Source organism: Nanorana parkeri, unplaced genomic scaffold (genome assembly GCF_000935625.1).
Source record: "Nanorana parkeri isolate BGI_ZX_2015 unplaced genomic scaffold, ASM93562v1 scaffold2357, whole genome shotgun sequence".
NCBI lineage: Eukaryota > Metazoa > Chordata > Amphibia > Anura > Dicroglossidae > Nanorana > Nanorana parkeri.
The window spans coordinates 84,456-110,129 of record NW_017308625.1 but is presented as its reverse complement, the minus strand read 5'-3'; the positions used below and the strand labels follow the sequence as shown (position 1 = coordinate 110,129).

Sequence of the window (25,674 nt, the reverse complement as noted above, 5' to 3'; positions counted from 1 at the left end):
GGAAATCCAGCACTGGCCACCCTCCATAAGGAAGGACAGTGTCAGCACCAATTTAGAGATGATTTGAGGCTCTACAGCCGAGTGATAAATGTTTTATAACATAACGTAGGGAAACTTTTTTGTTTTTTTCTACATTTATGGTACTTTTTTTATTATATAGTTTTAAAAAAATACCCCCCTCCCCCCTCAGTTGTGATTATATACCTCCAAAAGAAAGCTCTATCTGCCCCCAAACTTTTTTAACATAAATTGCAAGGCTATAGTCCGGTCATGCTGACTGGTGAAATGTTTGACTGACTGGTGAGACACTATCAAATTTTTCAAGCCTTGGCTATAGAGAACTACAGTTCCAAGCACTACATTACACAACAATGCAGAATACCATCAGCTATAGAGGACTATAAATCCCAGCAATAATGACTACCAACAGCTATAGAGAACTACAATTCCCAGCAATACCATTATACAGCAATGCAGAACAGCATCAGCTTTGGAGAACTACAAATGTCAGCAATATATATTACAGCAATGCAGAATAATATGAAGCTACATACTCTGTTGCTCTGGGTTCACCGCCGATGTCACCAGGGTCTCAGGAGGGTTGTGCCGGCTCTCACCAGGGGTCCAGAGAATTTCACGGGTGCGTGTGGGTGCAGCAGTTTACTTTGACGTTCCAATAGACCATAGAGTTTTTTTCTGTGCGGTTACAGGCAGATTTTAACGAGTTCCAGTGTGATCGCAGTCAGCGCCATTAACTTTCTTGCAACGGGATTACCTGACATGCAGGTGAGATCTCAGCTAAGCGTCCACTGCCATGATGCGTTTCACCCCGCCTACTTTCCCAGGGCTTCGTCAGAATCTGGCAAGGGGCGTTCTCACAGATTTTTTTATTGTTGAACTCTCATGATATAGATTTTCTTAACCCCTGGAATGCTGAGGTGAACCGAGTGGTAATACATTCATACAGTGAAATAAAAAAACGAATTGTACATTAGAAGGGTGATTTAAGGAAGCACATATCTCAATTAGCAGATATAGGTATACAATTGACAACAAGTCTGAGGTATTAATAAATTCTTATCACATACACGTCGCAATATCGCAGTAGTCACCCATTCCAGAAGGGAACCTTTATATAGAATCAATTTACTTGTTTATAGTAAACCATAAATTATGTTTTTCATTCTAGTTTTAAAAGGGGAGATTTTTTAGTTGTTCAATGAATGATATAAAAACACTCAAGGCGCATAGGGAACACTCTTTTTACTTTATATTAAAGGGATAACCATTACAGAAAAACTTGTAGGTTGCACTTATTATTAAGACCATATGGGGCCATTGTGTTTAATTTGTATATCCACATTTTCTCCTTTTGGAGAAGTACAGTATTGTAGTCCCCTCTACGTGCTGGTAGGTTGAGTACATAAATTCCCCTGATTTATACCTGTTGTTAATCCCTTATGGTATTTAGTAAAATGCTGTGCAAGGGGACTTTCTTTATCTTTGTTCTTTATGTCCCTGAGCTGTTCCCCAATTCTCACTCGAAGTTCTCGCTTGGTTTTTCCAATATAGAATTTTTTGCATGGACATTCGATTAGGTATATAACAGATCTGACATTTCCACATGCAAACATTCCCTTGGGTTTACCACTTTTGGACAGCCAGGTCTCCTGGGTACTAGGTCTAAACTCAGAGGTGACTAATTGGTCTTGTAGGTTTCGCGCTCTCCGTGCTGTCATTAGGGGGTAGGGGCCCACTATATTTCGAAGTATGGGGCATAATTGCAAGACATTCCAGTGTTTATTTAAGGTGTGTTTCAGTGTATTCCACCCAGATCCATATTGGGTTATCATGCGGACTCTCTGGTCAGATCTGTCCTTTTTTGTTCCCATAAGTATCTCCTCTCTTGTTCGTCTATTGGCAATGGGTAAGCGTGGCCACAGGTTAGGAGAAGGTAAGATGAGGCTGTAGCGAGGACGGGGAGGAGTAGGAGTCGGGACCAATCCCTGGGAGAGGCGGGGACAGTGCAGGGAAGGAGGGCAGGTCTCAGGCAGCACGGGTAATGATGTCGGGAATGCGGAATAGGGCGGCGCACACTCTGCCCCGCTCAGCTCCCCTCACCCGTCTTTCAGGTCAAGTCTGTCTTCCCAGGTCGCAGGCCGGGAGGACTGTAAAAAAACATAAATTTATATATGTGGCGGGCGCCTGTAGGCAGATACCTACATTGCCTGATGGGAAATCCAGCACTGGCCACCCTCCATAAGGAAGGACAGTGTCAGCACCAATTTAGAGATGATTTGAGGCTCTACAGCCGAGTGATAAATGTTTTATAACATAACGTAGGGAAACTTTTTTGTTTTTTTCTACATTTATGGTACTTTTTTTATTATATAGTTTTAAAAAAATACCCCCCTCCCCCCTCAGTGGTGATTATATACCTCCAAAAGAAAGCTCTATCTGCCCCCAAACTTTTTTAACATAAATTGCAAGGCTATAGTCCGGTCATGCTGACTGGTGAAATGTTTGACTGACTGGTGAGACACTATCAAATTTTTCAAGCCTTGGCTATAGAGAACTACAGTTCCAAGCACTACATTACACAACAATGCAGAATACCATCAGCTATAGAGGACTATAAATCCCAGCAATAATGACTACCAACAGCTATAGAGAACTACAATTCCCAGCAATACCATTATACAGCAATGCAGAACAGCATCAGCTTTGGAGAACTACAAATGTCAGCAATATATATTACAGCAATGCAGAATAATATGAAGCTACATACTCTGTTGCTCTGGGTTCACCGCCGATGTCACCAGGGTCTCAGGAGGGTTGTGCCGGCTCTCACCAGGGGTCCAGAGAATTTCACGGGTGCGTGTGGGTGCAGCAGAGGCAGCTCCCTAATTAGGCTCTCAGGTGGCCAATGCAGACTGTCAGGTAGTCAGTGTTGGCTCTCTGCTGGTCAGTGCGGGATCTGTGGTGGCCAGTGGGGGCTCCCTAATAATTAGTGGTGGCTATGTGATAGCTCCCAGGTGGGTAGTGGGGGCTCCCTAGTGCTTAGTGGGGGGCTCTGTGGTGGCCAGTGGAGGCTCCCTGGTGCTTAGTGGGGGGATCCCTGGTGGTTAGTGGGGGATCCCTGGTGTAGGGTGACCATTTATCTAGAGCTGCAGCGAACAATTATTTTCAAAATCGATTAGTTAGCCGACTATTGAGTTTGATTAACCGGTTAATCGGGATAAATAAAATGGCTACAGTGATGGACTACTAGTTTGCATTGAGATTGTAGTCCATCACAGGAGCAAGCTTAGAGCAGTGGAACAAAAAAAAGTGTGGTGTGCAATATAGTGAAATGGAAAGTGTAAAATTATACAGCAATCAATGCATAATTTCACCGGCTATAGAGGACTACAAACCCCAGTAATACATTATACAGCGCAATGCAGAATACCTCCAGCAATAGTACATTATAGCTGGTGGTATTCTGCATTGCGCTGTATAATGTACTATTGCTGGGATTTGTTGTAGTCCTCTATAGCTGGTGGTATTCCGCATTGCGCGGTATAATATAGTATTGCTGGGATTTGTATTCCTCTATACAGCGCAATGTTGATGCAGGCAGGCGGGTCTAGCAGCGGCAAGCGTGAGGCGGGGAGGAGGTGCGGCATGCGGCGTGTGTGGAGCCGTGAACAGGGCCAACTAATTGAAAGCCGATAATCGATGATTGAAAACTTGGAGAACTTTTTCAATCATTGATTTTAATTCATCCCTCTACATTCATCCCTGATTTCTGGGGACAGTCCCCGGATTGAGGAGACCGTCCCCTGACAAACTATGTCCTCGGGAACATAAAATATATTTTTCCCCCCCACGCTGTTAGAAGATTGCGCGCACTGTGTGCAGATTCTGAGAAGATACGCTATTAGCGTAGCGTAGGAAGCTGCCTGTGCATTTTGCAAAGCGCCCGCTACGCTAATAGCGTATCTTCTAAGAAGCTGCAGACAGTGCGTGCAATCTTCTGACAACGTGGGAGACGGGAGGCTGCACTTATGTTTATGTTGCCGGAACCATTTAAAAATGTCCCCGGATTTTATTTAAAAAAATGTGTCACCTTACCCTGGTGCTCAGTGGGGGCTCCCTGGTGGCCAATAGGGGCTCCCTGGACCCTGGTTATGGGGGGGTCTGCTGTGGCCGCAGCTGCACCGGAGGCTTCTTTTAGCGGGGACCAGTGACGGGCCCCCTGACTGCTGCAGGCAGAGGTCGTTTTTAAAGGCAGCAGAGAGGCAAATGTTTATTTTCCCTGAAAGTGCCATCTGTAAATTCTTTATTTTTTTATTGGCTTTAGTTTATGTTTAGAAATTGGCTTTTGCCTAGATGTGAATTGGCTCCTGCCTAGATGTTTGGCTACACAGCAGTTATACAGGCAAAAGCCCTGGGGGGTGGGGGTTAAGAAAACATGCCCTACCCATTCAATAACACCTACTACAAGGTCTGTAAAGGTAATACTGCTGTGTGGATTACATATGTGGGCAGGTAAGTGACTGTGCTGTTATAATTCATATAGGCTTCTGCACACAGTGGCCACAGACATTGCTGTCATAGGATTGTGAATAGGGGAGAATGCATGTGATTTCAAATGTAAAGACTTTAAAGTCTGTAGCAGGAACAGATGCTCAAAAGATGATCATTTAAGCTCCATGGTTAAAGCTAATAAATATATTGTCTTTATATAAGATCCATACTGTATGTATTCTTACTTGCGTGTTGGTGTGCTTTTTGTATTTCTTCCACATCTGTGCAGTAATCCAGTGTAAAACAGTGTCTCTCTGCAGAAGCTTCCTGTAATATAAACCAGTCACTGCTGTTCTCTCCTTGTGCAGGGTGACTGGTCTTGTATCCACCTTTCATATCTAGTTTTCTGCAGGCAGTCTGTAGTGGGTGGGGCTTGCCACTACAGGCGGAGCTGCATGTAAACAAAGAGGCAAGTTGCGTGTGCTGATGTAATTTACTTAATATGAGTATGTGGTCATACTAAGTAAATTAGGCATGTAGCTTTATATAAGGTCAATGACCTCAGAGCACCTTGCCCCTTTGCTTACATCAGGGAATTCAACACCAGCTTTGGTGGCACGGAAGGAGCTACCATCCGTGTTTGGGAGGGGTCCTTCCGGGTTTAGAGGAGATCAGGTTTGAACTGGGTTTGGTCCAAACCTGAGCTCATCCCTATCGAAGAATATACTGTATTTAGGTAAAAGTTTTTGTGCCTAAAGTTCAGCTTTAAAAGTAATAAGTACACTTCACAACATAACTAAGCATCAAGTACAAACTCAGTTCAGCAAGGAATTGAACTGAACAGCATGACATGCAGGTAGACATTAGGAGGAAACGTACAAACTAGTCTATAAAATATGACTACTGAAATATAGTACAGCAATACAATATATGTAAACATGCCCTTTTAGGGCTAGTTCACACCAAGCGCGGAGCAGGAGCAGAGCAGTTACAGACTGGATCAAAACTGCGTCCAATAAATGCCAATGGTATTTTGGGCTCTAGTTCACACCGCAGCGTTCTTTTCCAGAGCATGTAAAAAAAACTGCCGCAAGCCCAATTTTACCTGCTCTGGAACACATGCAAATGCATCAAAAACGCATGCAAACGCCCTGGGGCACACTGAAAGCCCATTTTAGGCTAAAAAAAAACAAAAACCCTGAAACAAAAACGGCTCGGAACGTGGCAAAACACACTGCACTGCATGTGCAGAAACTCATGCAGATCTGGTCTGCATTTGGTGTGAACAAGCCCTCAGGCAACTAAAGTGCTTTTCTGAAAATAATTCTACTGTCACAAGGCTAGTAACAAACGGTCTAGTGAACATACTGGTGCCAGAAATATTTCTAATATAAATAACCATCACCTATACAAATAGTTTTGGCTTTTTTTTGTCTGTATCCAGCACCCACCAAGATGATTTCTTTATCTTACACGAAGCCGAACTTGATACCCTAATGGAGTCTATGTTCAAAACTGAATTAATTAGTCTGATGTGCAAGCGGTATGAGGAGCTAACCAAGAATAAACTTGCCCTAAACTTCGCTGACACGTAAGAATTATTTAGTGGTATATTTCTATGTGCCTGAATGTATTGTATGTGAAGTTTGTAAGTAGATATCAGAGTGGCATTAAGGTATTCATAAAAAGGAGCATTATTTCATTCCTAGAATAAAATGTAAAGTAATGAAAGGTTCAGTAAGAACATTTGATGAACGAATGTGCTGATGGTATGGAATAATCAACTTTCCCATTAGGGTTGACATGACAGCACAGGGATCAGTCTCAGATATACCTAATATCAATGACCATTTTCTCTTCAGACTACAGCTTAAAGTAAAAAAAGAAGGCTGGGGAGGAGGTGGCACCAGAAGCATTTCATTTCTTAGGGGACAAGGAGACATTTCTCAGCTAAAACCAGGAGGGAAGACCCTAGCAATAACTATCGGAGATGGACTTCCCAAAAACACCAGTAAGTATAATTCTAAAAAGAATTTCTGATAGTAAATATATAATTTGTAAATATGTAATGAATTTCTGATACTGTATGTAATAACTCCAGGGGTGAGTGATGTCATGGCAGGCAAGATGTAAATATGTAATTCACACGCAACCTATATCAGAGGAGAGCTTTTACCGAAACAGGAATAAAGCAGCCTCTGTGCTTATGTTAATTCCCGAAAGTGCGTCTTAAACTAGTAGATTTTCCAACACGTTGGCATTTTGGACAAATAGATGTGGTGTCCCATGCACGTGTAGATATTCTTGTACTTAATATAAAATCTTGCTACAGGAAGGAAGTTTTTCTTCAATAATGTTTTTTTAGATGTGAGAAAAAAAGACCTTGATGTAAGACTCTGCTTCCTGTTTTAAAGCGCTACAAAAAACTTGTGTTATTAATTGTAAACAATGCACTCCTACTGTGGCTGATATCTTAACAGTTGTTAAGTCAGTAATTACATTGAGCCACTAAAGCTGGGTATACACGGTTAAAATCTTGGTTTTGGAATGTTCGTTGGAAATCGTTTTTCTTTTTTCTTTTCCTTCTTTCTTTTTTTTTTTTGCTGTTTGTTTAATATCTTTTTATTATTTATACAAAATATACATACATACAAAATATATATATATAACAAAGCATCAACATACACATATCTCATTTACATACAAGTTTAACTTCTCGTTGTCACCACAATTTACAACATCCCACACTATATATTTAATTCTTACATACATATGTTAGCATAACCCCCCAAATGTCTTCACTTTGCCATTTCCATTTGCTTAATACCCCCTACTATCTATTGGAGGGAAGCGGAGGCTACAGAATTTTTAATTTCCCATTTACCTTAATTCACTCATCTCATACCAAAATAAACACAGCCCCCCCCAAAAAAACCCATGTCTGATTGTATAATTTTTCCCTTCTTTTCCTCCCCTCTCCTCATATATTATTCTTCCTTTCCAACATATTTCTACTCCTTTCACCTAATCTCATAGGAATTGCTGCAATGTGCTAGTTGTTAAAAAATATTTCCAAGAATTCAGGATTCAGGATATCTATCTGACAGTCGAGACGTAAATTCCTCCATCCTCATAATAAAATTAACTTCGCCTACCCACTCTCTAATCTGCGGCATCTCTGAAGATCTCCTGTACCGTGGTATCACCGTTCTGGCTGCCACTAAAAGATGTTGCATTAGGCCTCTTTAACCATTGCGAATATCTCCTGGTATAATTGAAAGCAAAGCTATTTCTGGTGTTACTGATCAGTTGATCTCAATAATCTTCTCACATAGATTAACTATGGTTTCCCAATATGGTCTAATCTGTTCACATTATTCAAATCAATTAGTTGCGCTAGGAGTAGCTATATTTTGTCACCAGCTGCACCAATGTGTTGATATAAATCAGGCAAAATGAACTAGTATGTTGCGCTCGGTGTTGGTGGATCTCTTTGGTTTGGGGTAGGTTTAGTTGTCACTAAACACAATGTCAAACTATATACGGTGAAAATGGTGATAAATAATTCTATGTGATAAATTAATAGATAGTACTTAAAATCGTGCTAATTTGTGATCTATAAATAAATTATATATAAACATATGTTGTTGATTAAATAGTGTATATAAATTATTCTGTGGTGACTCTAATTGTGGAGGATTACCGTGGTAGCGGTATATTGCTTATACCTAAAAAATTCATTAATACCACTATAAGTGTCTCAACATGGCTTGTTAGTGTTATTAGTTTTTCGATTTTTTGATAGTTTTTACTTCTTGATACAATTTACAAAGTATACATTCACTATATTGTAATTCACTAACAAGCCATGTTGAGACACTTATAGTGGTATTAATGAATTTTTTAGGTATAAGCAATATACCGCTACCACGGTAATCCTCCACAATTAGAGTCACCACAGAATAATTTATATACACTATTTAATCAACAACATATGTTTATATATAGTTTATTTATAGATCACAAATTAGCACGATTTTAAGTACTATCTATTAATTTATCACATAGAATTATTTATCACCATTTTCACCGTATATAGTTTGACATTGTGTTTAGTGACAACTAAACCTACCCCAAACCAAAGAGATCCACCAACACCGAGCGCAACATACTAGTTCATTTAATCTGTTCACATGACCACCAAATATGCAGCATATTTCCCTCTTAGTGACCGCATCTCCAGCATTGCTTAGATAAAACTGGGTAAATTATATGCAGGGTAGTCGGGCACCTAAACCATTTTTAAATTATTTTATAATTTCGTTCTTGAGCTTTACTCGAGATACTAGATCTAAATGTTAAAGCAAAGGATCGATTCCAATCCTCTGTTGAAATCTCTTGTCCTAGTTCTCGTTCCCACATTCTAGTATAATATGGACAGTTAGAGTGTACCTGTTTCAATAATATATTATATAATGTAGATATATTATAGGTCCCTCCTACCCCGTTTACACACAAATCTTCAAATGCTGTCTTGGTTTTGGAATGTTCAATCCTTTTTCTAATAGTTAATGGGGTCGAATTGACTTTAACCATAGTGACAAAAAAAAATCAAAGAAGCAGGATGGAAAATATTTTACTAATGAAAATAATTTTAACTGTGAAAGTAGGTTTCATTGGGGAAACTCCATTTATTACAAAATTGAATGTAAACATTTTGAACGACATTCTACAAGTCTCTGATGGAATTATCAAGTGTTCTGATTAGATTTGTACTATAAACTTTAGCATGAAACACTATCAGTGTATACCCAGCTTAAAGTGGACCTTTACCCCCTTTGACTAAAAATCACATCAGCATTAAGCTCTGCATGCTGATATAAAATCAATGAAATAATCTTACATTCATTAGCTAAATAAACATATTTTCACTTTATTTACAATTTCTTTTTTTGCCACTTCCTGGTCCACTTTGGCACAAATTAAGTAATCGTGCCCAAGCGTTGCATCCTGGGAAGGTTACATCAGCAGAACATTGCTGGGAAATCTCATCTGTAATCTCATTAGATCTCAAGAAAGGCATTTTCCTCCCCTGAGATGATGTGCATGGTCACATGTCTAGTCACATGTGCCAGAGTTCCAGGAAGTAAAGGGAGATCTAGCAACCTGCCCTTAGATATAATGACCGCTGTCAGAAGATTGGGGAAGAAGAATAAGGTATGAAAAAAATACTTTTCCAAAGGTGACTTTGTTGTTATTTTGAAGATATGGGTAAAGTTCCTCTTTAAGCGTTCCCTCTAATGGCTTATCTAAAAAAGATCCCTACTTTTAATTAAATTAAAAATACAAGCTTGTACAAATTGAAAGTCATAAAAAATAACTTTATGTAAAACAATGTGATAATAACTGAAACTATAGCCTAATCAGTCAAATGGAAAGACAATAAAATATAAGCACAGCACAGTGGCCTAGTGGTTAACACTTCTACTTTGCAGCACTGGGGGTCCCTGGTTCGAATCCTGGTCAGGATGTGTTTGTGTGGGTTTCATCCAGGGACTCTGGTTTCCTCCTAAGGGAGTTTACATGTTCTCCCTGTGTTGTGTGGGTTTCATCCAGAGACTCTGGCTTCCTCCTAAGGGAGTGTACATGTTTTCCCTGTGTTGTGTGGGTTTCATCCAGGGACTCCGGTTTCCTCCTAAGGGAGTTTACATGTTTTCCCTGTGTTTGAGTGTGTTTCATCCAGGGACTCTGGTTTCCTCCAAAGATATGCTGGAAGCTAAATTGGCCTTAGATTGTACGCTCCTTGAGGGCAGTGACTGATGTGAATGTGCAGTATGTAAATTGTTGGCGCTATATAAATACCTGTAATTTATAAATTAAATATAAGAACTTAAAATTCCTTGTTATTTGTGGAAAAACACCTGGGGTCCTACGTGTAGAGCACTACAGAACAAGCTATTTCCAGATGACAAAGTAAAAACACATTGCTATCAAGTCTGTAATATAGACATGGCTAAAAGTAAAGTTTGTTTTGATAAATAAAATAATATTAATATAATATCTTATTTAGAGCCTACAAGAAAAGAAAATATACAAACTCGCTCAAACAGACCACCACCAAATCGCCCAGCTCCTGCTCCTCCTGGTAAGAATTTCCAGAACTGTTACCATCCTTATAACTTTCTGTGTTATTGAGAACTTACTTATAACTCCCTTTCATAGGCTCCGTTAGAAATGGGGCTCCTCAGTTTAATTCTGGACATTCCAGAAACCCTACATATTCTCAGGCTAAGAGGCAGCCCCGAGCTCCACCTTCTTCTGCCCTCCCTCGACAATCAGCACCTAGGAAAAGCCGTGCAACCTCTGACCACAACATGGAGTTCCTTAATGTACCAGACCAGGGAGTTGCTGGGTAAGTTATTATTTCCTTATTTACATTTTGGGTTAAAATCCATGTACTGATGCAGGACTGTTAACTACTTAGGCCTATGTGACCAATACATACAGTATTTTACACAGATTAAGTGAACCCACAATGTTTCAGAGGCTTCTACTGCATATTATACTGGTCTGTGAAATATTAGACAAGTGATCTTTTGAATAAGATATTTTGAGTCTTTAGAAAATGTAAGGTGTGTTTGTAGATCAGTAGCATATTTTATTAAATATATGGAATGAAGTCACAGGGAAATCAATCCCTAGAGTTCCCTGGGAAATAATGAATGCCAGTAGCAAGACATCTGGCATTTCTCAAATGAGAGTTTGAGAAGTTCCTTCTTCCTCTGACCTGCCAGCACTGGATCATATGCGGCAGGGCATCTTTGGACATCTCTGGAACCAGGGCCGGATTTACTGTCTCTACTGCCCCAAGGCCTAGTTCCTCAATGCACGCCCCTACCCTCCAACCCCCCCACCCCCATCCCATAAAGAATGGCAGACCTGCAGGCTGCATACAAGTGATCTCAGCGACCACCAAGATCACTTGTACAAAACAAGCAGAGGCTTCTCCGCTGTACATTTAGCCCTGCTTGCCCAAAGCAGGGCTAAATGTAGAAAACAACTACCAACTACGGGAAATAGGAATTCCACACCCCTGCTGCCCCTATACTCCTTGCTGCCCCAAGGCCCGGGCCTTGGTTGGCCTTGTGGAAAATCCGGCCCTGGCTAGAACCTGGAAAGATAAATATTAGTTATAGTTCAATTAGTCATTCAATTAACAAAGTATTTTTATTGTGTGTTGTGTATTTATTTTTTACTTTCACTTACTTGGATGCAGCAATGCACTGATTGGGGTCTGAGCAACCCCTAAAACTAGTTTTACCAGGGAGTGAGTGAATGCCAAAAGTGCTGAAGAGCCCAGTACCCATCAGCATTGGGGGGCACCAATGCTTTGGTAGGGGACCCCCCCCTGTTTTTTGGGACAACCCCTCTCAAAACATGCCCCCTCCCACCAATGCTGAAGGGCATGTAAGCTGGTATCATCATAGCAGAGCTGCACTATGGTGATATCAGCCTGCAAGGAAAAAAAAAACATTAGAGAACATCATTCCCCACTCCAAACTAGGTAATAGTTTAAATATTGTGCAAATAGAAAATGGCCTATAATTGGGCAAATTTCAGCACAAATCGACATTTACTTAATAATAAACAGGATGAATAGTACAATAAAGCATTGCCCATTTGCCATTGAAGAAGAGCAGATGTTGGGCAAATCTTGTTTGATGCATTTTCACTAAAACAAGTGTCCCAAAGAGCTGCTGTCTAAGAGGGGATTTCTCTCATTTTAGAGAGATTTCCTCTAACTTCCTGTTCTGTCTATAGGGCAGGAAGTCAAAATAAATCTTACCAAGGAGACACAGATGGCAAAAAAAACTGACAGGGTTTTTAACAATTCCTTTTAATTGGATATTCATCCAGCTTTCCCACCCCTGCCTTAAAGCAAGGGCAGCTATAACTGCATGATCATGAAATCCATTTGTCAGAAGAGCAGTTCTGTAACATAATGATTAATTAGACAGTCAATTTAAATCTTAAAATCAGGTGAAGAACGTGTTCATTATATTGCCCTAATGGAGAGGGAGTTGTTTCAATGGTGAATAAATGTTCGCCATTCAAACTACTGTATGTTTCCTTTTCCCATCCTACATTCAAGACATTCATGGCAAATCACCAACACCAGTCAGAGAAAGTAGGAAGAAAAAGAGAACTGCTAGAAGTGGCATTTTATCATGAGTCCTCCTTCTCAGTATGAGTGAGATGCTGATATACGGGGTCCCTGATGTCAGGGTGATGTAGGAACTCACTCCACCAGCATAGGGAGAAGACCCTAAATATATAGCTAGTTCTTAAAGGTCCATTTTATCAAGGTGTGTTCATTTTGTGTTCACCCACAAAATACAATACCGTTTTGTGAATAAGAACATTTATGATTCTTTCATTACCTGATTTGCTTTGCAGGGTAAATAGGAGAAAGAGTATCGGTCAGAGACAACCACCTGCAGTAGGCCAACCGAAAGCTCAGGCCAAGCCTGTTAACCCTCGCTGCAGAGCTATTTACCAGTATATTGGACAGGATGTTGATGAGCTAAGCTTTAATGTTAATGATGTTATTGAAATTTTGTTGGAAGGTGAGTAGCAAGCAGTGGTCATTTTGTTCCGTGACAAAAGTGGTATTACCAATCAGAAAACATTATACCTAACCCCTTAGTGACCAGTGACGTCCATAGTACGTCACTAGCACAGGGCCTCTTTAAACAGACTCCAGGCGTCTCTGTTTACAATTGTAAAGCTGACTGTCGGCTTTACAACAGAAGCGATCAGGCGACTCAGCTGTCGCCCGATCGCTTCTCCGAGCCCTGTAAACGGGGCCCCCCCAACGTACTATGGGACCGAGAGTGATGCAGATTATATCACATCCGGTCCCATAGCTGTCATTGACTTCAGTAGCTTATTTTGGAGTATAAAGGTTACACTAGGGGGGTGATTTACTAACCTAAACAGACGCACGCACTAGGTGCGTGTGATTTTTACACAGCAAAACGTATTTATCAACCAAAAAGTCTCTAAAAGCATATTTCCACTAATGCCATATATGGAAAAATCATGCACATGATGCATATATAATGCTGCTTCACAGTTTAGACAAAAATGGTTAGCTCATGCATTTACATTCCTGCATTCATCAACGCAAGCAACACAACGTAGAGCTAATTTACACAACATCACCTTGCAATTCATGCAGGGCTTTGCACAACACACCTGCTGGGTGTGTACACACTACAAAGGTGTCTAGATTCCACCAATAGATCATGCTGGGAGGGAACACACTACAGAGGTGTATACTTGTTCGTGGCGTGTTTATAAGGTTAGTAAATCAACCAATGGGGGCATTTGGATCCCCAGCATCACCTTAAAGAGTACCTGTCACTTCCAATCTGCTATCACACGGGGGGCTTGTTGGCCCCCCATGTGATAGCAATTGAAGTAAAGTTTAAAAATGTTAGAAAGTTTTTAAAATGAATATTTAATTAAATAAATGTAAAAAGAATGTAAAAATGTTTTTAAAGTCCCCCGTGCGTCTTCACGTAAACACGCGTTGGGTGCGCCTACGTATGAAAACGACAATCGCGCTACACATGTTGGGTATCTTCATGCACGCCGAAGTGAGAGCAATAATTATAAGGCCAATATTTATGTATATCTATAAACTGATGACCAGTGGGGCTTTTAAAGCATCATCTATGGACTTTTTGGGGTACTGAATTTTGTTGCAGTTTCACGGACGCATACAATTTTTAACCTGGCCATGTTGGGTATCTATTTACTCATCTTCCTCGTCTTTTATATTTTGTAAAACATGAGGGGTCTATTCACAGCCGAGTGAATGACCGACCTAAAGCGAAGTGAGCCGAACGCTGTTCGGCTATTCACTTCAGGCTGGTACGGCTGATTTCAGCCATATATCGGCAGAAATCAGCCATATATCGGCAGAAATCAGCCGTACATCGCGTGGCTTCGGGTCGGCCAAACATGCTCTGCATGTTCGGCCAACCCGAAGTGCAGAAGGAGTTTGACTCAGCCGATCCAACATCTGGATCGGCTAAGCCGAACCTCCGGCCGGCTACTCGCTGCTGTTCGGTCTATTCTCATAGATGCCGAATAGCAGTGAGTGAATAGCCGAATGCCCCTCCGTGGGACCGAGCAGAACAGAAAAATAGTTTAAAAAGTAGAAAAAATGATTGTGCAGAGCTAGCAGTGATAGCTAGCTCCGCTCAACTGTTTTCTATTGGCCGGCGGTTCTGCTGCCGTCAAAAAACGAAAAAAAAAACATTTTTGCCATAGATTACTATTGGCTATTTCAATTTGCAATAGCCAATAGGAAACAAGCTATTGTACCCGCCCTCTGCTGCTGTCAATCACTAGTGGGGACCTGATGGAGAACTGCAGCAGTGGGCGGGTACAATAGCTAGTTTGCTATTGGCTATTGCAAATTGAAATAGCCAATAGGAATCTAGCAAGGCATTCCTATGGGGAAAATGTTTATTTTTTTTATTCTGACACGGCTCCGTGTCAGAATAAAAAAAAAAGAAGAAGGAAAAAGCAGTGTTTCTCTCCTGGGCGGCTGGGAGCTGGAGACTCCCGGAGCGCCCGGGAGAGTTAGGCTGTCTGGAGATCAGTGTCCCTGGTTAGCTGGTAACCAGGGACGCTGATCTCTCTGCAAGGGGCCGAGCCAGCCATAAGATCACGGCTGGCTCCGCCCAGCTGTCAGAAGCAGGCTGTCTGTTGAAGTAATTTTCAGGCCTAAAATGTGGATTATATCATGGGTACAAAAAAATGAAAAAAAGGCCTTGGTCACTAAGGGGTTAATGAATTTACCTGTTATTCCTCATGCAGCACAAAGACATAGGAATGTATGTGCAATGTGTTACCTGCTAATTAACAGCATAGCAATATCTTTACAGTGTATGGGAGATGTTGTTTTGGTGAAGCTAGATACGGATTGGTACAGTAATATTCCAAATGTTTAGTTCAATGAACTATATTAATGAGCCTGAGGGGCCTGGGAACCTTACATGAGTATCGGCCGACGGCCGTACAGGTGACTGGCAGGAGGTGGAGGCCTATTGTTATAAGTTGTGTGTGTTTTTATTGTGTGTTTTTTTAAATGTGTGTGTGTGTGACTTTTTTTAATTAATGAAGCTGTGTGTGTGTGTGTGTGTGTGTTTTGAGTGTGTGATATGTGTGTTTCATTACGTGTGTGTTTTTTTTAACCACTTCCCGCGGGTTCATGTAAATGTACGTGCTCCGCTGGAAGTGGTTATACCAAGAATATGGCTTCTCCTGCAGCCGTGTTCTTGGTACCGTTTTAACGCCGGATCACACCACTTGCAGTGCGTTCCGGCTGGAACGCACTGCATCGCATTGCGGCCAGCTCACTTTTGGGCCGGGCAGGAGGGGACCTGGCAGGCCATTGAAGTGAATGGCGCCGTAGCCACGGCCTCCGGCCGCAATGCGATTGCCGCATGGGTTGCAAGGCACATTGTGCCTGCAGTGCGTTCGGGTGCGGTGCGATTAAAATGCTGCAAGCACTGTTTTGATTGCACCGCACCCGAACGCACTGCAGGCACAATGTGCCTTGCGTTCCCATGCGGGCAATCACATTGCAGCTGGAGGGCGCACTGCTTATGGTTGAACTAACCCTAAGCCTGCATCCAGTAGACATGTGCCATTCGTTTTGGAAAAATTAATTTTCCTGACAACATTCGTTAACGGTAGTCTGTACGCATTTTTGTTTGTGGACGAATTTTCATTGCAGCAAAGTGACAATTAAAAAAAAAAATTAACTTTGCTGCAATGAAACGAACGATATGAACATGAAACGGAAATGAACATTCGTACAGACTACCGCTAGCGAATTTTGTCCGCATCCCGAAAAACTAAATAACGCAAAATCCGAATCAAAACAAGATGAAACGAAACAATTTTTTTGCCGGTGCACATGTCTAGTGTCCAGTGGGTCACGAAACCCTGTGTCCAGCGGGTCACGAAGCCCTGCATCCAGTGGGTAATGTGACTGTGGGGGGGGGGGGCATTAGAGTGTAAGCTCCTATGTACAGAGACTGATGGGACCAGGGCTGAAACAACTAATCGACTAAGTCGATTAAAATCGATGATGGAAAATGTTGTCAATGTTTTCCATCATCGATTAGTCGGCTTTCGATTAGTTGCCCCTGTTTGCGGCTCCACGCGCACCGCGCGCTTCACGCCACATGCCGCACCTCTTCCCCGCCTCTTTCAGCTCTGAGCTATCTCCCGCTGCTGCCCACCAAGATGATCACGTTGTTGCAGGGAGACTGCAACGTGGGAGAACGGCAGCTGCAGACAGTCCCAAGATCTCGGGAGAAAGTAAAGTTGCTTGAAGTGTGTGCAAGCATAAATGTATTTCTGGGATTTGTTGTATTCCTCTATAGCTGATGGTATTCTGCATTGTGCTGTATAATTTTACATTTCACTATATTGCACACCACTTTTTTTTGCTTCCACCGCTACAAGCTTGACTGACGTGATTGGCTCAGTGTTTTCTGTACAGCGCTGCGGTATATGTCAGAGCTATATACATGTATAATCTTAGTGTGTGATTGTGGGGGACATTAGAGTGTAAGCACCTCTGTACAGAGACTGATGTGACTGGCTCAGTGTTCTTTGTACAACACTGCGGTATATATATGTCAACAGGGCCGGCCTTAGGGTTGTGGGAGCCGTGCATACTAAAAAAGTTTTCATTTGTTTCATCAAACAAAACACTTTTTTATGTTATTTTGGATTCAGCCAGTGGCGTGTTCTGGAGGCAGGGTGCATGACGTCATATCACACCGCACGTGTTGGGAGCTGCCATCTTGGTGTATATCTAGATATACACCAAGATGGTGGGGCCAATATCGGTGTGTGACGTCACCTGACGCCACGCATGCATGGCGTCATGTAACGTCATGCTCCCCGCCTCTATGATGGTGGCACACATTCACAGAACACGCCGGGGGCCAACACGGCCGCCGCACATTCTCAAACAAATTATTATTATTATGTGCCTGAATACATTTCTCGTATATTTCGGACATATAGTAATTCATTAATTTACAAGTAGTCCGGGTTCTGTGTTCTATTTTTATTTTTCTAGATATACTGACTTGAAAAAAGGATCGGCATGACAAACTGACACTTTATTTGTATAGACTCTATTGTATTTTGACATTTATTGTTTGCCTTCTGTTGTTTTATTTGATAAGAATACTTCTATTGTGCCAACAAGTTTAATACCTTTGAATAAAAGTTTTATTTTTATCATACTTATTAATGTTTCTTTGCGGCTTAACAAAATAGGAGTCTTTAAATGGTGCGGATATTGGGGGAAATGGGTGTGGTTACTGGGGGTGTGGCCGCTAAAGGGTGTGGCCACGGAGGGGTGTGGTCACTGAGGGGCGCTGTAAAGCTTTCTCGCACAGGGCACATTGCTAGATAAGTGTGCCAATATGTGGTGCATACATGATCACAAAAGCTCCCAAGAATCCAAAATCCTATAGTTCAGTTTAAGGCAGAACTTGTACCTCCCCCAGCTTGTGACTGGACAATAAAAGAAGAAACGGCAGACTGATCAGTTCATCGCTTTGTCTCTCTGCTTTCTCCCTCTATCAGCACGTCCCTTGCTAGCGCATGAGCATTGCCGCACAACTGACTGCTTCTTTGCAGTGCTATAAAATATGCATTTGAAGATTGACTGGAACTGCTGAGAATCAGCAGTTACCAGCATTACAGAGGCTAATATAACTCGGCACGTACAGTGTACGTGGCCAGTCATATAGCCACTTTGTGACGGGACGTACACTGTACGTCTCCCGTCACGAAGGGGTTAATGAATAAATAACTGCATTGACATGTCTTGTATGTCTGCCTCGTGTTCAGCTTCAAATTGTTAATTACACTGGCAGATTCATTAAAGTGATGTTCAAAACATTGTGACATATGTTGAAAAGTCAGCAAGTTTATGTCCAGTGTAGTAGTTACAGTGTAGATATATGCTAACTATTAGGGTATATATATATATATATAAGAATGAATTATGTATTCTCTGACTCCAATTGTATTCATTAACATTGCTGTATTTTCAGATGTTTCTGGCTGGTGGAAAGGAAGATTCCATGGAAAGGAAGGACTTTTCCCAGGAAATTATGTTCAGAAAATCTGATACTTTATATAATCCTTCCCAATATACACAAACATCAAGAATATTCAATGCATAAAAATAAAAAAAACTTATCAATTGTAAAAAAAAAAAAAAAAGAGAGCTTTCTAAGAAAACAATTTTTACTCGTTTTCAGTTTAATTGTGTAATGGAAATGGGCTAATGGCTTTCCATTTTCTCTTCAAGACCATTTTACCTTTGCCTTTACTAAAAACCATGTAAATGAAAAGTTCACAAGTGTTTCTGTCTCACTGAACATTATGTATAAACAAAAGGTTTGGTTACAGTTATGTCTAATGCGACAAACGTATCAACTCAAAAATGAACTGATCAATTTTCTTTTTATTAAAGATATATTTAACCAAAAGTTTAATAAAAACTACCCACTGGGTTTAGGCTAGTTTCACTCTAGGCCTCCCATTAAAATGCTCCATTTTAGCAGGCAGGCTAGTGTGCTATTGAGTCCAGCAGGTGTGCAGTTTCAGCGCATTACAGTTTACTTCCTTTTTTTTTATTTGCTTTATTTTGGAGTGTAAAAAAAGTGTACACTCTATGCAGATCCCTGCACAGTGCTGCACTACGTTGAGAAGCGGCGCCATCCAGTGTGCTGTGGAAAAATGCATGTCTGCATTTTCTCCACAGTGCAGCACTCTGCACATCACACCTGCGTTGGTGTGAACTGGCCACACAGAAAACAATTATTTTCTATGTGCCCTTTTGGTGACCATCATTTTTCAGTGCAGAAAATTGTGTGAGCATAGACTTCTTTAGCTGAACTCCTGGCAAACAATTACATTGCTACATAAGTGAAATACAAACATATGAACCCTCTTGCTAAAAGATTTGTGAATGTGTTGAGATACTCCCGTGATCAAGGGCATGTGCCACAGTGCATAAATAGACTAGTTACTCCACTACAATTAAAGGAGAACTATGGGGTAAGTGTGACCCAAAGATCAGTATATCGCGAGCTACAGCGAGTATACTGAGTATACTGACGTCACACGCCGATATTGGCCCCACCATCTTGGTGTATACCTACATATACATCAAGATGGCGGCGCCCAACACGTGCGGTGTTATATGACATCATGCGCCCTGCCTCCAGAACACGCCAATGGCTGAATCCAAAATAGCATAAAAAAGTGTTTTGTTTGATGAAACAAATGAACTTTTTTAGTTTTCTTTCATTTCATCTCAAATTAATTTTCACTTTTTTAAAATATTTGTTTACATTTTGTATTTTTTTCATAATTTTTATTTTTTTTATTATTTATTTATTTTGTACTTTTGGGGGGCCTTGGGGGAAATATTAGGGGTCCAAACAGACCCCTGACATTTCCCTTTTAAAATAGAAAAGAAATTGAGGACACCAAATCCTCAATTTCTTTTTCAGCAGCCTCAGCACTCAATGAATGGGAAGCACTCAGCACAGAGGCTTCCCATTCATTCTGAAAATATTTACTATCATCAGGTTCTGAATGGGGAGAAGCCTCTGTACAGAGTGCTTCTCCCCATTGAGGAAATCTTGAATGAACAGGCTTTGATGTAAATCACAGCCTGGTCATTCATAACAGGGGACACATAGCACTATGTGTCCCCAGTAAGTATCATTGCTATTTACCGATCCCCCGCTCTGCCACGCACAGAGCCGCTGTCATCCTGAAACTGACAGGATGACAGCGGCTCCAATCTCCTCCCCGCTTGGCCATCCTGAAAGCTGCGGGCTTCTCTCCCCCTCACCGCTCAGCCATCCTGACAGCAGGCAGTGCTCCCTCCTGGGCCCTGCGTCTCTAAGACCCCTAATGTCACCTGGGAACCCCCAAAGAAGCTGATGGAGCAGAGATCTGCTCCCCCAGCTTCTTCTCTCTGGCTATAGCAGCCAGATGACTGACAGGTGAATGCGGATGTATTACACATCACTTGTGCATTCACAGTACTGAGTGAGATCAGCAATGAGGAAGATGCTGATCTCCCTCCCATCTTCCTCCTGACACCCTTCCGAGCCGGTCCCGGGCCGCAGATGGGGTAGCGGATCCCAGGATTGAAGGTGAGGGTGCAGGAGGGGGTGGCGGCACTCTAGGAGGGTGAGGGGGCACGCAGCCACAACATACAAGCGTATGGCGGCTATAGAGCCGCCGATCGGTTATATATCAAACAGCCGGATGGGTTTTTCCTGCCCGGGCGCGCGCGAGCAGAAAAAAAGCCATCTACTTACTGCAACCCGCCTATGTGAGTTTGTTGTCCGTCCATTTTTTCACAACGGGCGGACGGCAAGCAGTTAAGCAGTCCCCGGCCCCCCACGTCCACGCACATACAACGCAAACACGCGTTGTATGCGCCTATGTGCAAATTCGGTTCAGACGAAACAAATGAAAATGAGAAACATTTTTATTTGTTTCGTCAAAGGAAACTAATTTTAATGTTGTTTTGGATTTAGAGGCATTGAGTCTCCGAATCCGAAACCGCACAAAGAGATTGCAGATTGAGCAGCGGCCGTATCGGCCGCCAGCGTGTTCTGCACATGCCGCTATTTTGGAGTTTATCTTGGTATACACCAAGATGGCGGAACCTGAACATGTTTGCACTGCCATCTTGGTGTATACCTTGGTGTATACCTTGGTGTATACCGGAGTCCAGCACGTCACTAAGCCGAGAGCTATGTAAATGTATAATAATAGTATGTGACTGTGGGGGAGGGGACATTAGAGTGTAAGCTCCTCTGTACAGAGACTGATGTGACTGTGGGGGGTGGGGCATTAGAGTGTAAGCTCCACTGTTCAGAGACTGATGTGACTGTGGAGGGGACATTAGAGGGTAAGCTCCTCTGTACAGAGACTGATGTGACTGTGGGGGGTGGGGCATTAGAGTGTAAGCTCCACTGTTCAGAGACTGATGTGACTGTGGAGGGGACATTAGAGGGTAAGCTCCTCTGTACAGAGACTGATGTGACTGTGGGGGGTGGGGCATTAGAGTGTAAGCTCCACTGTTCAGAGACTGATGTGACTGTGGAGGGGACATTAGAGGGTAAGCTCCTCTGTACAGAGACTGATGTGACTGGCTCAGTGTGACGGCATTGGGGGGCGGCGGTGCGGAGGGGGGTCCAGGCCTTAAGCTGTGTAAGGGGCCCCAAAACTTTTGAAGGCTGCCCTGACTGCAAGGGTTTGATTTGCCCGGAGTTCTGCTTTAAGCAATATAGCTGTGTCAGTTACTCACTCTTTTGAATGGATAATGAAAAAGCAGCACAGCACTGAGATGATGTCTTCCTTTTGCTCGCTCCTTCCATTAACAAGCTACCTGTGCTAGATTGCACTGTGCAATGCTGTAGAACCTGATTGACTCGTAGTTCTGCCTTGTTCTCTTTCACTCTACAACAACAATCACAAACATTGGAGTTTTTAAAGTGATCTTTTATTTGTCACTGCTAAGAGCAAATATAAACAAACTCAAAACTGGAGATGACGAAATCTGGAGCAACTGTGCATGGCAACCAATCAGCATCTCTGTTCAGTAGAGGTTTAAAAATGAAAGAGAGATGATAATTGGTTGCAGTGCACAGCTGCTCCAGATTTTCTCTGCTCTAATTTTGATAAATTCCCTTCACAGTATATACCCCTTCTTCCATTTCTTCCCTTATAAGCAGTGAAGAGGACATTGCCAGGCATGTACAGAATAAGGCTTGTACATATTAAGTTAACACAGGATTGTGCATCTATGACCAACTTTACTATTTCAAGAAAAATGGCAAGTGGCTCCTGATGTAAATAATGTTGCTTTCCAATACAGACTTAGTCATTTGGAAGAGGTCATAGGCATTATACTGTAGCTTTGACAATTGGTATATAGGTGCTAACAATTTCGAATCATTTCCAAGGACACTCATGCATGTAGGCTGATGATCAAAGATAATGACTAGGTGGACTACATGGCACTACTACAGTTTTTATGTTTTACCACCATCTCATGTTGTCAGTTATAACTTGATGTGTTACAAAGGCAAAAATCCAAGACTTACTCTTACAGAACCCTTGGAGATTTTGAGAGACTGAACTTGATTGACATTTCACTTTTTCAACCTAAAGAACAATTTGATAGGTGTATCAATCACTGAAAAATGGTACAGTCTGTAAAGTTTCCTAAACCTCTTTTAAGCACAGTGATCGACAAGTAGCAAACTAATATTTACTAATAGCAGTAGAACAATGGTATAGTTCAGGGGTCTCCAAACTTTTTAGCACAAGGGCCACATCATATATTTTAGAACTTTTCACAGGCCAATATAAATGAATAAAATCAATTGAATTAATTAAACAGTTCCCCTTATATCCAGGAGTGCCCAGCAGAGTGCCCCTTACATCCAGGGGTGCCTAGAAGAGTCCCCCCTTACATCCGAGAGTGCCCAAAGGGTCCCCTTCCTACAGTGGCGTAAGAACCCGGGGGCAGGTGCGCTGGCCCCAGGCGTAAATCTGAAGGGGGGGCGCCAGCCGAAAATTGCACTTTTGGCTAAATGCCGAAAGTGCCACTTTCCTGCTGTTTTGTCGGTGCAGCCGTGATTTCTTTCCTCCCCGCTGGGCGCTGCTCTTTGTCCCAGCGCGGAGGAGGGAAAGTGACAGCTGGCGTGAGCGACCAGTGTCTCTCCTCCCACACTGCTCAGCCTCCTATCACAGTCCGTCAGAGCGGTGTGGGGGCGGGGACAGCCCATGCTGTCACAGGAGGCTTGGCTCTCCTCCATGCACTGCTCGCTCAGCCTCCTGTGACAGCGTGTCAGAGAGGAGAGCGAGAGCAAATAATCAGTGATCGCTCAGTGATAGATAATTGTGGATGGTTACTGTATCCTCAATTATGAATGAATGGGAGTGATCTATATCCACTCCTGTTCATTCATAATTGTAGTTATAGTAAACACACTATATTCTCATGTTATCAATGAACAGGAAAACTCATAAAGGATTCCTGTTCATTGATAACAAGGACAGAAAAAGAGATTTAGGACTCTGTGTTCTCAATCTCTTTTTCTATTTTAAAAGGGAAATATCAGGGGTATGTTTAGACCACTAATATTTCCCCAAAGCTAAAAGTAAAGTAAAAAAAAAAAATATTTAATAAAAAATTAATTAATAAAAATTAATTTAAAAAAAATAAAAGTTTATAAAAAAAAATAATATATTTAAAACATTTGAAAAAATTAAAATAAAAACATGTGTGGGGGTACGGTTCCAGTGGATGTTTATATAATGGGGGGAGGTGAAAAAAAATTCTGACTCGGGCGCCCATAACTCTGGTTACGCCACTGCCTCCTTACGCCTAGGAGTGACCAGCAGAGTCCCTTCCTTACATGTAGAAGTGCTCATCAGAGTCCCCTCCTTACATCCAAAAGTGCCCAACTGAGTCCCCTCCTTACATCTAGGAGTGTTCAACAGAGTCCCCTCCTTACATCTCAGAGTGTCCAACAAAGTTCCCTCCTTACATCTAGGAGTGCCCAGCAGGGTCTCGCCTTACATCCTTGTGTGGCCAGCAAAGTCCCCCATACCTTTCAGGTGGCTGAGAAGCAAAGAAGTGGAGCAGGTCTGGACAGAGGAAGTCTGGCAACCAACCATGGCGGAGGAAGGAAAATCTGTGTTGGGGACTGGGAGAGGGTCACGGCTGGTTGGCTCCATTCTGTATATTATGATACACAGTCCAGTGCATCCTCTGCCAGTCCAATGAGCTTTCAGCAGGCCGGATGGGGCACAGGGGCAACAGTTTGGAGACCCTTGAGATAGTTAAAGCGATCAGCAAGTAAAAGCACAAAGTCATTAAAGCACATCTAAACCCAAAAACTAAAAATGAATATATTGCAGATTATTCTTAGATGTGCTGGCTGCATTAGATTTCTTTTCAGGCTTTTTTTCACTTTCACCTGGTGATCCTGGCAATAATAGACACTTCCTGTCTAAGGGTAAAAACGCTCACTCACTGAGGAGCAGCATTGTCACCCTGGACTGCTCTCCTGATTTAGACTACAAACACCTCCTCCTCTCCTCAGCCCCATTACATAGGGAGGAAGCATTTACAGAAGATAGCTGGGAAATGGATGGCATTGTTTGCGATATAGGTCCAACACAAAGGAACTTACAAGGACAATGGAATTCAGACAAGGTCAACAGGTATTTTTCTGTACTAGCAGAAAATGTACTCAGCCTGAAAAAAAGAAAACTAATGGAACCACCATATCTAAGGGCTGGTAATCTACACTATATTATATGTTTGCTGTAGGTTTTACATATCATTTAACCTTTTCCCTGCCTGCGCCATATCCCTTACGGCGTTTGCTTTGGGCCCCTCTAAACAGACTCCCAGTGGCTATAGCAAACGGGACTCTGTTTACTTGTGTAAAGCCAACTGTCGGCTTTACACAAGCCACCAAATTGCTTCTAGGGGCCAGTGAACAGGATTGTTTCCCGGGCTCTACTGCTCTCCAACAGGCCCAGGGCTGGCACCACAGGTGTCGGCAGGTAGCAGGGAGAGAGATCAGTGAACATCAATTCGCCGATGAATGGAGGCGGAAGTAATTCAAGCACGATCTGCATTTGAATGGCTTCTTTGAAGTGGAAAGGTGACACTAGGGGGGTCTAATAAACCCCTAATGTCATTTTAAAGAGAACCTGTAACCGCTAATATGCTATCACATAGGGGGCTTATGAGCCCCTCTATATGATAGCAATGAAGTAATAAACAAAAAAAATAATTTTAAAAATACAAAAATAAAACATTTTAAAGTCACTTGCCCCCGCGAACGCATGCATACTAAGGTAAACACACTTTGGGGGCACCTGCGTAGGAAAGCAACAATTGCACTACACATGTTTGGTATCGTTGCGTGGGCCAGAGTGAAAGTAATAATTCTAGGGCCAATATTCAGGGAAAACGCTAAATTGATTACC

At 42.1% G+C, this 25,674-nt stretch overlaps 1 protein-coding gene across 1 annotated transcript in view; it reads left to right on the top strand.

Moving 5' to 3' along the window:
- MYO1F (myosin IF) overlaps positions 1–18,831 on the top strand; it is a 76,887-nt gene extending 58,056 nt beyond the window's left edge. The window contains exons 23-28 of the mRNA XM_018573384.1: positions 5,957–6,103; positions 6,375–6,523; positions 10,583–10,657; positions 10,735–10,924; positions 12,970–13,139; positions 18,678–18,831. Of these exons, the coding sequence (XP_018428886.1) occupies positions 5,957–6,103; positions 6,375–6,523; positions 10,583–10,657; positions 10,735–10,924; positions 12,970–13,139; positions 18,678–18,754 (808 nt within the window). The 3' untranslated portion in view covers positions 18,755–18,831. The remainder of the gene's footprint in view (positions 1–5,956; positions 6,104–6,374; positions 6,524–10,582; positions 10,658–10,734; positions 10,925–12,969; positions 13,140–18,677) is intronic.
- The last annotated feature ends 6,843 nt before the right edge of the window (positions 18,832–25,674 follow it).